Consider the following 13,961-nt stretch of genomic DNA (forward strand, 5'->3'; position numbering starts at 1 on the left):
GAATTACATAAAAACTATGAATAAGTGTGTGTGTGTCCAAACTTTTGACTGGTACCTGCTTATATAAAATATAATACAAGTGTGACCTGCAGGTAATATGCAAGAGTTTTGTCAAAGCATGTAGGAAACAGGTTGAGGCGGATACAAGATATATTGTATGTATTCAATGTGTCTTGTTTAGAAAAAGAGTCTCTAGAATGAGACCAATAAAAACATTCAAAGTTGATTAATTTCTCTGTTTCTAAAAGTTCAAGGTATAAACACTAAAAATCAACCAATTAGAAGGAAGGCAATGGTTACAATTTGACAGGGCATTCAACCTAGGCTTCAGGGTTAGAATCTAAGAGCTTTTACAAAGGCCAATCAGGAAAAGAAAAGAAAGTAGTGTGATTCACAGCAAGGCAAAGATGGTGTAAGCCAGAGTAAGATAAAGATACACACTAAGCAAAGGCAAAATGACCACAGCATACAATTATGAGTGTGGAGCCCTTCTTAAGACCTCATAGGCTTATGTAGATTAATATAACATAAAGCCTCGGCCTGAGGGCGCCGCCAATAATGTAGAGCCTGCTAAATGCTCACAGTATGAGTGTATTAAGTAAAGGGTTGTACAAAATCTGATTTAAACTCATACAACCTGAGGCATACAGTGTAGACCCCTGTGCCCCAGGAGGAACAGTCTCCCGTGTGGAAATACTTGTTAACTTGTTGTCAACCTATGATATTGATGTTTAGTCTCAATGCACAACACTACCCCTTGCAATAGGCCAACCATACCAAGCACAGTGTGGACAAGACAGTGTATGGCAGTCAGCATAAAGAAAAACAAACAAAACTAAAATGAAATAAGACAAAACAGTGGCACACAACTTACATGCCACTGTGGAACAGGTCTCATTTTTTGGTGAAGTACTTCCAGGGGTTTTCATACTTAAGTGTCTCTTCACCAAGGGCTACAGCCCTTTGGTCTACACTGTACAGTATGTCCATGGAACAACCATATCCACCTATAGCCCAAAGACCAGAAATGCTGTGAAGAACATTGTGTGTTTCTGCATGAATGTGTGAAAGGACACAAGTGACTTATCAAACATGGAATAAAAGCAAAGAATCAGTTGATGGGTCCTAGCAGGGATCACTTCTCTTCATCGTTACCTTGCATGGCTCTGGTTGGTACAGCTCACCCACTCATTCACATGTTAACATTGTGTGTTTCTGCAACTTGGGTCACTTTTGATGCCCTTAAACATGACAAAATCAACCCCTATAAAAATCATCTTAACCATCACAATCTGTAAAACATGTTCACATGTACACACAATTGCATAAAGTCATTAAGATTTTTAAATGTGGAACAAGTTTATTTTTAATGTTTATCTTCAATGGGTTTATCATTAGTTTCTACCAAAGGTCATTACCACAACATGTCCTTACCGCAACAATTTGTACATAATATGAATACTATATATACCAATTTTACCTAAGGCTGCTGCGGTACAGTATATTATATTTTTGCTAATACGGCAGATAATGGTAGCTAACAAGGTTTGTTATGTTAGTTTCAGTGTCACCACATCATACACATGAATCTAACAGTAATATAAACTTATTTTTAAAAAGTATTTCAAAATACACAATTACTAAGTGTTACGGTAAGGACCCATAATTAATACATGGTTATAACAAATAAAGACATGATCTTTACCTGGCTTTCTCTGACATTTGAGTCACTTGGTATGGTTGGTAAGCACATGTTTACCATGTGCTCATTCATTAATGTATGTTGCCTTAGAAACTAGATTTGTTTTGCTTTGTAAAATACATTCAATATGGGTTTAGTTCATAGTTGCGGTAAGGACCCAAAAGTAAGGGACAGGTGTGTTTTGATTTTTAAAAAAAAATCATATTAATGATGAGTAGGCCTAATGAAAACAATATTTGAAAATGATCTAGAGTAGCCTAGTCTGTGAAACACTTTCATTTGAAATAATGTAATTTTGCAATTGAATTAGCTTGTTTTAGGTCTTTCAATACTGAGACCTCAGGTGAGGGACATGTAGGGCCTACAAAAGTGGTATTTGGACCCCTAAAATGCTTTAAAAATTGTATTAAATAACATTTTATTTATATCATAATTTTAGACAAGATGTAGGCTATAATAGCACAGTGTATATATTTATCAAGCATCATATGACAATTTTTGAAAGAAATCCAAAATTTCAGTAGGCTTACAAGGACATCAAAATGCCCATAGCTGCAGAAACACCCGTTAAAACTCAACTTGAACATCACAGAGGAGACAAATCCACAAGGACCTAAAGATACACAAATATACTCTTTTTTTGATGCAGTAATTGAAAAGGCTGACAATATGTCTAATTGGCCAATAGAGGACTGCAGAGGACTAGCTTGACAACAACAACACCAACTTTGAAACTGTTGTCTGAATGAGACAAAAGTTGAGCCCGTAAGCATGACAAGAATGAGTAAACTGCCACTGCATTGCTATTGGGTATTTGTGCAAGAGTGCATGGCTAACTACCTCCGTCTTTTAGCCTATGTATCTTAGGTCATGTGATGGACATTTTCTATTTTTGCTTAATCATTAGGCAAACTAAAACTAGTGGAAAGTCTGGCTGACACACGGATACTGTGGTAGTTTCAGGTCTCTAAAAGGAAGCTGCTTTGTCTTAGTCGATGACAGAAGGCTCCTACATCAGAGAAGTTACGGAGTTAATTTTTTACACGTCTCAAATGCACGTGGAATGAAATGGTGATCTGGTTTGGTAAATTCATGAAATGACTTCATTCGGATCCGATGGAAATGCATACATAATTGGCCAATACAAATAAATAATGGTATACTGTACAATTATTTAATTTTGTGATTGAAAACACAATTTGTTTTTCATTTAGAAATGTCCAGGAAGTTTGAAAAGTCAAACACAGGGTAAGAATTCTACTGAGGAGGAGCCAGTGGTCTATTCTGTCATACAAAGAAAACATGTGGACTAGCTCAAAAATCGACACATGGACAGGGCATTCAAGTCTAGGAGTGGTGTTTAGGTGTTTGTGAATCTCTTTGTGTGTGTGTGTGTGTGTGTGTGTGTGTGTGTGTGTATGTGTATGTGTATGTGTGTATGTGTGTGTGTGTGTATGAAAGAGAGAGAGAGAGAGAGAGAGATAGATAGATAGAGAGAGAGATAGAGTGAGAGCAAGAGGAGAGAGGCCATGGCAGGTATGATTGGTATGAGATCATTTTGAACTAACTGCCAAGAGGCTGGTAAGAGGGTGAAGGTGCAACATGAAGACAGACGTATTTAGTACATGTATCTAGTCCTAAAGGCCACAGGTCATGGCACTGGGTTTATGTCCGTTAAACCAGTGTTTTTCAACCTTTTTTGTGCCACGGCACACTTTTGACACTTAAAATGTCCCACGGCACACTAACATCCTGTGTAAAGAAAAAATTAACATACCATAGCCTAAAATTTCAAATAATACACAGATATGGCCTTATTATGGCTTCTATGCAAGACCTGCTCAATAAAACAAGCGCCCTCTGTTTCATTTGGTGACTATATGAAGAGGTTTTTGCCTATAAATCGATATTTCAGACCAGGAAGAGAGTGGTATTTGGTGGGTTTAGAAGTTAAATTATTTGATTAGCATATACTATGTGTGGAGAGCATCCCCTCACCATCTTTATCTCATTTTTGACATAGGTGGCATTTAGAGGCTTTTGCATCTGAACCCTTCATATCTAATTTAATTGTTGTTATAAACTGGATATGTGATGATTCTGTGAATACTGGATATGGGGCCCCCATTGTACAATGCCTGCAAACCACAAATAGCGCAATCATACAATCATTTGGGTAATTTTCTGCGGCACACCTGATGATCTCTCACGGCACACTAGTGTCCCCCGGCACAGTGGTTGAAAAACACTGCGTTAAACAACATTTACTCAGAGGCTGAAAGATCACACATACTATAAACAACAGACTGCTAAGACACAAATTGTTTTTCCATTGCTCTATATTTAAGAGTTTGAACTGATACAGAGGTAATCAGTTAAGAAAGAGGAAATAAGAAAGATTAGCACCAAAATATGTGTATGCGGCTTTGGAAGCTGGGATTAGAATTTGAGAAACAACTACAGTAAGATGTTACATAACATTTTTGCAGGATCAATACACTTCAAAAGCCAAAATTGGAATGTTTATAGTTATAGTTTACATGTTTTCAGGAAACAGTGTTTATATGTGGGAAAAGGGAAAATAAAATGACAAAAAATACTCAAATTGAACAAAAACATACATTGGTGGTCTTTCATGGCTCTGTTGGAACAGAACACCCACACTGAAATTCAACATGAAACTCATGGAGGCATTACAACACATAGTTTCTGCAGTCAGTACATTACCTTGCTATTCTTCAGGTCGTCGCCGTCTTGTGAGGACAAATGTCTATACAAGTTAGTGAATGCTCCTTTGGCATCCATTAACAGTAGCTTTTGCTAATAGATGGATAAGCAGGAATGACCAGTAAAGCAAGGAGGAAATGCACAGACACTGAGTCAGAACAGGTGGCTGGGAGAATGTGGGGTTGAGAGAAAGGGCCTATTTCTTTAAGGGGTGAACCTTACCCTTAGTGTGTGTGTGTGTGTGTGTGTGTGTGTGTGTGTGTGTGTGTGTGTGTGTGTGTGTGTGTGTGTGTGTGTGTGTGTGTGTGTGTGTGTGTGTGTGAGAGAGAGGGAGAAAGAGAGATGTGTATTTGAACAACATGTTGCTAGTGGATGATGTACTAACTAGCTGATCATTGTCTTAACATAAACGTAGATGTATAAGTAGTATAAGTATATATACTCGTTTGATCCCGCGAGGGAAATTTGGTCTCTGCATTTATCCCAATCCGTGAATTAGTGAAACACACACAGCACACAGTGAACACACAGTGAGGTGAAGCACACAGTGAGCTGGACACAGAAGCAGTGAGCTGCCTGCTACAGTGGCGCTCGGGGAGCAGTGAGGGGTTAGGTGCTTTGCTCAAGGGCACTTCAGCCGTGGATGTTGGCATGGGAGAGCAGTGCTCAACCACTTCCCCTGCCCACAATTTTACTACTGGTCGGGGATCGAACCAGTAGTACCCTCTGGTTACAAGCCTGAAGCCCTAACCAGTACGGCTGCCCCTTGTATTTATTAGATGTATTTAAAGTACAGAAAGTAATTGGGTAAGCAAACAGTTTCACAGGAAATAATGCTACGTTGTGGAATCCACTGTATGAATTCATCCTCTAATTAACTCAATTATGGCCTTACCTTAAGCTTCATTGAGCGAAAGTACTGGTTGAAGACAGCCTTAAAAGAAAACCATTAAAATAATCATCATAATTACTTTGTTCCAACCTAGGCTACTATATGACTTAGATATATTTCTCCCAGGTCTTCTCAAAAATACTTTGTCTCCATATCATCACAAACAGATGATGTGCAGGCAGGGTGAGTTGGAAGAGTGCTTGAGTTGACACACGGACGTAATACGGATGCCTATAACAGTAGCCTATAACAATGGTTACATAATAGCAATATTCCTCTACCATGATTACCGTCTGTCTTCTTGGTAAGTAGACCTATTGATGATCTTACATAACTCTTTTTAACACACTAGATCTATTAACTCTCACATTCCAAAAGGTGAAAACTGGCATGACAATGTCAGCGCAATGGTCACCGAAAATTAGCATAACATTATGTCCATTTTAGGCTCATCAATGTGATTAGAAATGGCATTACTGAATATGGTTTTATCTTTCTTCAGAGTACATGGGTAACCTCACCCTCGTTTTTAGCCCTTTTGCTGTCTCTTTGGGTGTATGTGTGGGTGTAAGTTCATCTAACTTTAATAGGCGTGCAACTCAACTTGGCCTGAGAGAGAGAGACAGAGAGAGAGAGAGAGCAATAGAAGAGAAGGGATGGGGGGTACTGTTGGTATAAGATCATCTATCTAACTGCCAAGAGGTTGGTAAGAGGGTGAAGGTGCAACATGAATATTTGAAGAACCCACACTGATGGCACCAAACCACAGAGGAAGGCCATAGTGCCACTGCAGGGGCTTTCATGCACGAGTCTATCTTGTCCTATAGGCCACAGGTCATGGCACTGGGTTTATGTCTGTTGAACAACCACTACTCGGAGGCTGAAAAATCAAACACGCTATAAACAACTAACAACTAAGATGCACATTGTTTTCCTCCTTGCTCTAAATTTAAGAGCTTTAAATAACACATTTAGAAACCGAAATTTTAAGCACCAAAATATGCTACTGCTCCTGCATGTGGAAACTGAGACCAGAAGCAACTCCATACATCCATACAGAGTTTAACAAAGGGTAATATTCACTGATGCAGTGGTAGTTCAGTGAGTTGTTAAATAAAATATTTACAGAAGCCAAAATTGGAATGTTTGAAAATAATTTATTAGGAGTTTTACGTGTTTTCGGGAGACAGTGTGTACATATGTGAAAGAGAAAACAAAATAACAAAAATGACACATTGGACATAAAATAAACACAAAACAGTGATCTTTCATGGCTCCGGTTGGTACAGAACACCCACACTTTCACAAATTCAAATCCAACATGAATCTCACGGGGGAATCAAAGCCATAAGCACATAAAGCTACTTTCAGAATGAACGATGACAAAGATTATAGAACCTGACTTGTTCTCCTCATGATAGATTCCAATGGTTCTTAGTTCTGCTACTAATCCACCTGCCTAGACTATGAGTGTTCTCCATCCTTTATTTGCTCTGCCTACCAGACTGACAAAAATAAGTCAGTGGCAATACTGATAAGCCAAAGACACCTGATGTACTGTAGGCCTAGGCCTGAGAACACTACGTTCAGTACACTGACAGAATGTTCCACACTGGCCTGGTAGTACTTTTGTTTGGCCAGCAGAGGGGAGTAGAGGACAGGTCTGCCAACAGGCAGATACTGAGCAAGCATGATTGTGTTATTGCCTTATCAATTTCTTGATTTTTTTTTTCTCCCAAGATGTAACAGACAAGTTAATTAATTTTCTCCCTTTCACTCTGAAAACAATTACCCTTCTGTCAGTCTCAGAAGTCCCTAAGTCTCAGAGAGAGTGGCAGTTGTAAGAGCCAAATTCACAGTTAGCACTGATTATCATTTTGTAACAGAATAGACCCTGACTGACCCATGATACTCACCACACACACACACACACACACACACACACACACGATACAAACACACACGGCTGCCCAAAAAAACAATCGGCAACCAGCACGAGAGCTGTGCATGTTACATATCTACTTGAAACAGCATCCTTCATTTGACCTTCAAATGTTCTCTTGAAACAAAGCATGATGTGAACAAACTCAGTGGACAATATAAGAGCGCAGGGGAATAGGGGTGGGTGAGGGCAAAGGGAAACCCTAACTATAGATTTACAAAAGAAAAACAAACATAATCCAACAGCAAGGTTTGACAGTGAAATCATGTGTGTTTTACAGTGGACTTCAGGAACTGTATTCCTGCAGTCAGAGTGAATAAACTGGATACTAACATGAGTGAAATGTGTGTGGAAAATATCAAGAAGCTCTCAACATATGACTTGATGTCGTATAAGCTCCCTGACCTGGACTGTATGTGCATCTGATGTTTCTTGTCAGTATTGTGAAAGGATAGGTTCATTCTAACAAAATAAGATTAGTGTGAAAAGACTGTTCAGATTAGCAGTGTTAAGGTAACTTAGATGTACACATACTTTACACGAATCCAGCAATGGCTGGGACTTACTGTAGGCTTATATCCAGCCTACTGCTGATGTTACTATGACAGTGTCTCGCCTCTAGACTGGCATGACTGTTTTTCATTTACAGAGACATCATTAAACGCCAATCACAGTTCCCCATACAGCATAACAACACCGTAACATTTTCAGTGGAAAACTCAGAAAAGACAGAACAGTATATACAGTGTTTTATTAAAAACAACCGAACCTCGCGGTTAAAAACCCAACTATTAAAAATATTTTCTTGATTATCACTATAATCATTAGTATGCAAAAGCTACCAAAATATACATTTTTTGACATTTCAGCTCATCTTCCACTGGGAAAAAAATTACATCCAAAATGTTCAGAGTTTAAAGTTACAAGGTTTAAAACCAGCGAGATAACAGCACATTCAAAGATTATTGCTCCCATTCTAAAGTTGCATAACTAAAAGAAATAAAGAAAACAAACAAACAAATTATGACAGAGAAACATGTAAACCTGTACTCTCATCCTCTGAGCAAAACTCAACCCTGGCCACAATCAGACACACATGCCAGCTCCATCGCACAAAAATCAGTGAGTAAGCCACAGCTCTTTGCATCAGTGGATACGCGAGAGTACAGTAACGGCAAAAAACAAAAGCAAGAACTACAGTTAGATACTTTCAAATCACTTTAAAAAAAAATTATAAAAATAAAACAAGCGGAGACATACAGTGAAAACGACTTCTCCAGATGTCCCGGTCGTTGAGAGAGATAGAGAGAGTGCGAGAGACAGGAAGTGAAAGATGAACGGTTGACCTCTGACCTCTCTTCAGCAGGAGAGATTTTGGCCACTTCAGGCCCCTGCCCCGGGAGCCTGCGTGTTGAAACCTCCAGTAGAGACAAAGTGCTCTGGCTCAAAGCAGCGCTGAGGCCTTCTGTCTGCTCAGCTTACAGCCTGACAGAACACACACACACACACACACACACACACACACACACACACACACACACACACACACACACACACACACACACCACACACACACACCACACACACACACAGACACACACACACCGAGATGTTAGTGTTCATGACGTTTCACTCTTTGTGAACTGCAATGTGTTTATGTGTATGTGTGAGTGACTGTGAGGCTGATATACTACACTCACTTTTCTTAGTGGTAGCCATTAGTGAAGGCTGCAGCAATCAGAGGACCCTGAGAAAGAAAGAATGATGAAGAGAAAGAAAGAGTGGAGAAAGAGAAGAAAGAAAAAAGAGACTTTAAATATAATCCTTTATGGTACTAAGCAAAAGTAGATAATAGAGCACGATTACAAACATTATTACTGTGTGTTGGTAATACTTTCATAAATGTATATGCTTATTAGCTTATGATTGCTCATTTCAGAGGTAAACATTAATGTTCAATGGATTAGTGTTGTGACGAAACGTAATGGTGTGTTCAAGACAACTCGAATTCTCCACATCATCCCTTCCATTAGTACAGTATGTTCCTACATGAAACACAGCTTAATGGCAGCCATGACTGCTGCTTTAATAAGTAAACATGAATGGGCCATCGCTGGCGATCTCACCCCCAGACTGTGGCTGAAGCCGGTGCTAGGGGCTGGGCTGGCTGCACTAAGGTAGCTGCTGACCGCTGACTCCTGATTGGCTCCGTACAGGTCTGCCATGGGTCCGGGACTGCTGGTGCTCAGGAAGCCGGCTGAGCGAGAGGGGGTAGAGCCTTCAGGGAGGACACATGACAACCCAATGAAGTGATCGGGAACATTCGCAAATTCATCTCCATACAAACTTTCATTTGCATGTTATGGCAATCATTTACATTGCCAATAAATATATTCAAAGTTGTCCTGGGTGGTACAAGGGGCAAAGGTTCTGGGCAAGACTCTGCATTTCAGATGGACATTATTTCAATATGCATCGCAGCAACAAGTTATCCTCCAAATGAGTGGTAATGTAGGGGAAGAAATGTGCACCAAAAAAAGACATAACAGGGTTTGTCTGGTTTACCTCTAACCACTGCTGCTGCAGCTGCTGCCGCTGCCATTGGATTGTAGGTCAGTGGAATTGCTGAGAACAACAGAAAACAAATAACACACTTTTACCTACAGTAACGGTGACAGGTCAAACATAATGCTACATAATCTCCAAGACACAGAAACAAGTAAATAAACATGCAAATCACAATTTACCATTGACATTGTTGGCACATAACACATTATTGTGTTCACTAAAGTACTTTGTTCCAATGGGGTGTAATGCATATCAGATACTAATATCAATATCATGCTGTATTAGAGGTCATGTTCTTGATATCTAGAGATGCACTGTATGATTTATAAGTCCACTATGTCCAATATCATTTCACATTAAGTGTAATGACTGTGTAGTTGATTGAGGCACTCAACATTATCTAGAGCACCTAGAAATGTACTATTTTTATTTGAATACCAGGACTGGATATAACAGTAATTGAGGTGGCTGCATCTCAGCATGCACGGCACATACCAGGCCAACGTGACTATTTTGTCAGCATCCAATAATCCGGCTTCAGAAAGTAAAAGTCCTGCCATGTATTGGTTGTACCTGTGCGCTTCACACAGGTGATTTCATTACCTAATCTCCGCGGCTTAAGAGTTGTGCTAATTAGAATCAGGAACAAAACTGTGGCAGGACATTTACTTTCTGAAGCCGTACTTTTACACCTCTGCTCTACTATGTATAGTGTCTCATGTTATCCACAATATACTGATCTGCAATATGCAGCATGTTCTACATTAGCATCAGTGTCTAACACATCTGTTCGGATTTGGGAAGCTGCTTGTAAAGCTCAAAGGAAGCACTGACCTGTGAGTTCTGGGGGGTGGGGTGAAGTCAGGAGGGGGGTCCTCTCTAAGTGGTACTCTAGAATAAAGATGAGACAGCGTTTAGACACAGCAGAAAAGCACAAATGCGCACACTCACGCCATCACACACATGTATTCACAGGTCAAGCTTGTACAGTGACACTTAGCTAAAGACAGGGCACAACAGGTAAGGAGGGATCACAGAATGACTAATTGGATGCACACCAGCAGATTTACAGAGAAACAGACAGACCGATTTGATTTACTGTATATATATATGTGAACTACTTCATGAAATCAGTGTGGGGGTACACATACACATGCACACACATGTATGAATATACATATATAAACACAAACACACATGTTTAAGTACACTACTTGAAATTTACAAGCAGCTGTCTGTCTGCCAAATTTTCAGGTGATGAACCTGTTTCTAGAAAATGCATTTGCATTATATGGGCTTATGTTTTATGTGTGTGTGTGTGTGTGTGTGTGTGTGTGTGTGTGTGTGTGTGTGTGTGTGTGTGTGTGTGTGTGTGTGCAATCTGTCTGTCCTTATGTGGTGTGTAGTATACCTGTGTGTGGCTGTGTGTGTGTGTGTGTGTGTGTGTGTGTGTGTGTGTGTGTGTGTGTGTCTGTGTGTATTATCATTACAGATAGATAGATTTGCAAGTACAATGGAAAGAAGCAGGTTGCTTAAGGGTGCATATCCACAAGTACATATAGTCTTTCACAAATGCATGCAACCTGATAGGTATCTATATTATCACTGGAAAAGAACACAAGACAGATACATTTATACAGTAAACTACCATGCACACGTACAGTGTGTGCGTACGGAGTGTTCAATCAGAGAGGCTATTCTACTGAATGAAGGCCCATCTTACCAGGGAACTGATAGGCGTAGCCGGGGGTCAGGCCAGCGTAGCTGCGGCTGGTGTAGGTGGCCGTCTGGAACCCTGGGTAACCTGAGAAACAGGACAGGTGTCTGAGCAGGACGTCACTGGGACCTTCCGTTGAACTGAGTGTGTGTTTGTGTGTGTGTGTGGCTGGCTAGGCTTGCAGATGTGCCAGGTAAACATTTTTTTTTTTTTTAAACAGAGTTTAAATTAGACATGGGCTTATCCGCAACTCATACACTGACCACTAGGTGGAGTCAGAGAGTTTTGATTCCACTAATGGCCAGTATGTTGATGACTGAATTGGCACCCACACACATCACAATCTTCCTCAACATCTTTGCCATACACAGTTCTTTCATTTCTGCTACACTAAACTCAGTTATTGAGCCCCAATTCATAACAGCCGGAACATTGTCTTTATTTCCGCTGTTTAACCCAGACCCAGGGCCTGGCATCAAGTCGAGTGGCAGGTCTCGTCTTACCCAGCATGCCGATTCCTAGCATGAAGGCATCCATTCCGTACGGCATGACACGTGCGCGACCTCTGGATGAACCTGTAGGTGTCATCACTTCCTTGGGCTGAGCCTTCTTGCACTCCACCTGAAAACAAACACATTGGGTGAGAGGTGAACCCTGGCTTAGCAGCAATCAAGTTGATATGAATAGAATTGTTTAAAAATGACACATTCACAGCTAAAAGACAAATGGTTGATTCCGCCTGTTACTGTACAAAAGCATAGACATATTTACATCTTCACTCTCTCGCTCACACACACACACACACACACACACACACACACACACACACACACACACACACACACACACACACACACACACACACACACACACACACACTCTCTTACTCACTCACTCACTCACTCACTCACTCACTCTTTCATTCACTCACAAAGCACATACAAACACAACCTGTCTACCCACCATTTTGTTGTTGATCTCATGGAAGTGGATCTCACAGACTTTCTCCACCACGTCCTCGTTCTCGAACGTGACAAAGCCGAAACCTGAAAGAGGAGGAGGAGGGCCCAGAGGTGAGATACACAGACAGAACAAAAGCCGCTCACGCATTTCTCTTGTCCTCCTCCACGTTCCAACTTCCTTTTAGCATCAGGTGTCAAGGCCACCTCAATGATCAGCCTCAGTGTTTCTCTTGCTTCATGGACTATTCAAAAACTCCAGCTCTCCCACATAGCAGGTTTCATTATGATGCTACTTATAATTCTTCACTGATTGGATAACATAAGAACTTTAACAACTACTATACAAGAATATTTTAAGAACTTAACTTAGGAACAATACTTTTAGAACGACAACAATAATTTCACATATATACATATACAGTACCCTCCAGAATTATTGGCACCTCTGCTAAAGTTGACTAAAAAGAGGAATATAAAATCTTACCTAGAAATTGGAATGGTTTTATTTCAGTTAGCTTATTAGCTGGTTTGATTTGCCTTGAGCTCAATGAGCATAAAAATAAAACCGTGCCAATCTCTAGGTATGGTGAAGGGTATGTGATGATGTGGGGCTATTTTAATTCCAAAGGCCAAGGAAACTTTATCAGGATGAATAGTATCCTGGATCCATGAAATAACTGACCTTTAAAAAAAAAATCTGCCTGCCTCTATGGGAATTTAACATAGGGGTGCCAATACTTGATGACCCCTTTATTTTAAGGAAGAACATTTATTTATGTATGATACATTATTCATTCACAAAGAAAATTGGGGTCCTTAAATGTTGGATATTTTCTCATTTTTTACTTAAGGCATTAAGATAAATTTCCAAAAGATGATTTTATATTCCTCTTTTTAGTCAACTTTAGCAGAGGTGCCAATAATTCTGGAGGGTACTGTAAACTCACGGTCTGCTAGATACGAAAGATTGTCTGGTAGATGCCAAAGATTATGATGAAATATGATAGTGTTATTCTGCATTGATTATGAAATGAACTTACTAACTAGGAGTAATGCATGACATGCAATGCCATACACAATGAGATGAATGGCATTCATTTATTTGACAGGAAGAACTCTCATAGCCTACTATGATCCATAAAAAAGATTGGTAGTATGTAACTTGTATAACTGTCAGTGCCTCAGTGACCTCTGTATACTTACACAGAGTGAGGGAGGGTGCTCACTCTGAAGAGTGGCCATTCTAGATGTTGGTGAAATCACATAACCATTTACGTTATCACACCTGATATCATTTCTGAGGACAAATACTCCTTTGCAAAAGGACCGACTGGACCGTGGACAGTACTTCACATTAACATGAGCATTTATATTAAGATCCATAGCCGGCCGGTGGTAACACACACATTTAACCCTTAAAGGTGTAGGTTTTTGAACGTTCTAAGTTCCGC

General features: G+C 40.0%; 1 protein-coding gene across 2 annotated transcripts in view; it reads right to left on the reverse strand.

Annotated features, from left to right (window-relative positions):
• Positions 1 to 6,458: 6,458 nt before the first annotated feature.
• msi1b (musashi RNA binding protein 1b) overlaps positions 6,459 to 13,961 on the reverse strand; it is a 21,948-nt gene continuing 14,445 nt past the window's right edge. Inside the window, exons 8-15 of one of the 2 annotated variants that reach the window (XM_048243922.1) lie at positions 12,512 to 12,594; positions 12,052 to 12,169; positions 11,555 to 11,635; positions 10,666 to 10,722; positions 9,829 to 9,888; positions 9,390 to 9,520; positions 8,964 to 9,010; positions 6,459 to 8,748 (exon numbers count right to left, since the gene is read on the reverse strand). In XM_048243922.1, coding sequence (XP_048099879.1) covers positions 8,969 to 9,010; positions 9,390 to 9,520; positions 9,829 to 9,888; positions 10,666 to 10,722; positions 11,555 to 11,635; positions 12,052 to 12,169; positions 12,512 to 12,594 — 572 coding nt within the window. In that variant the 3' untranslated portion in view covers positions 6,459 to 8,748; positions 8,964 to 8,968. Of the gene's footprint in view, positions 8,749 to 8,963; positions 9,011 to 9,389; positions 9,542 to 9,828; positions 9,889 to 10,665; positions 10,723 to 11,554; positions 11,636 to 12,051; positions 12,170 to 12,511; positions 12,595 to 13,961 lie in introns of both variants that reach the window. The other variant, XM_048243921.1, reaches the window with a different exon arrangement.

The sequence above is a fragment of the Alosa alosa genome, chromosome 5, assembly GCF_017589495.1.
Source record: "Alosa alosa isolate M-15738 ecotype Scorff River chromosome 5, AALO_Geno_1.1, whole genome shotgun sequence".
In the NCBI taxonomy this organism is placed as follows: domain Eukaryota; kingdom Metazoa; phylum Chordata; class Actinopteri; order Clupeiformes; family Clupeidae; genus Alosa; species Alosa alosa.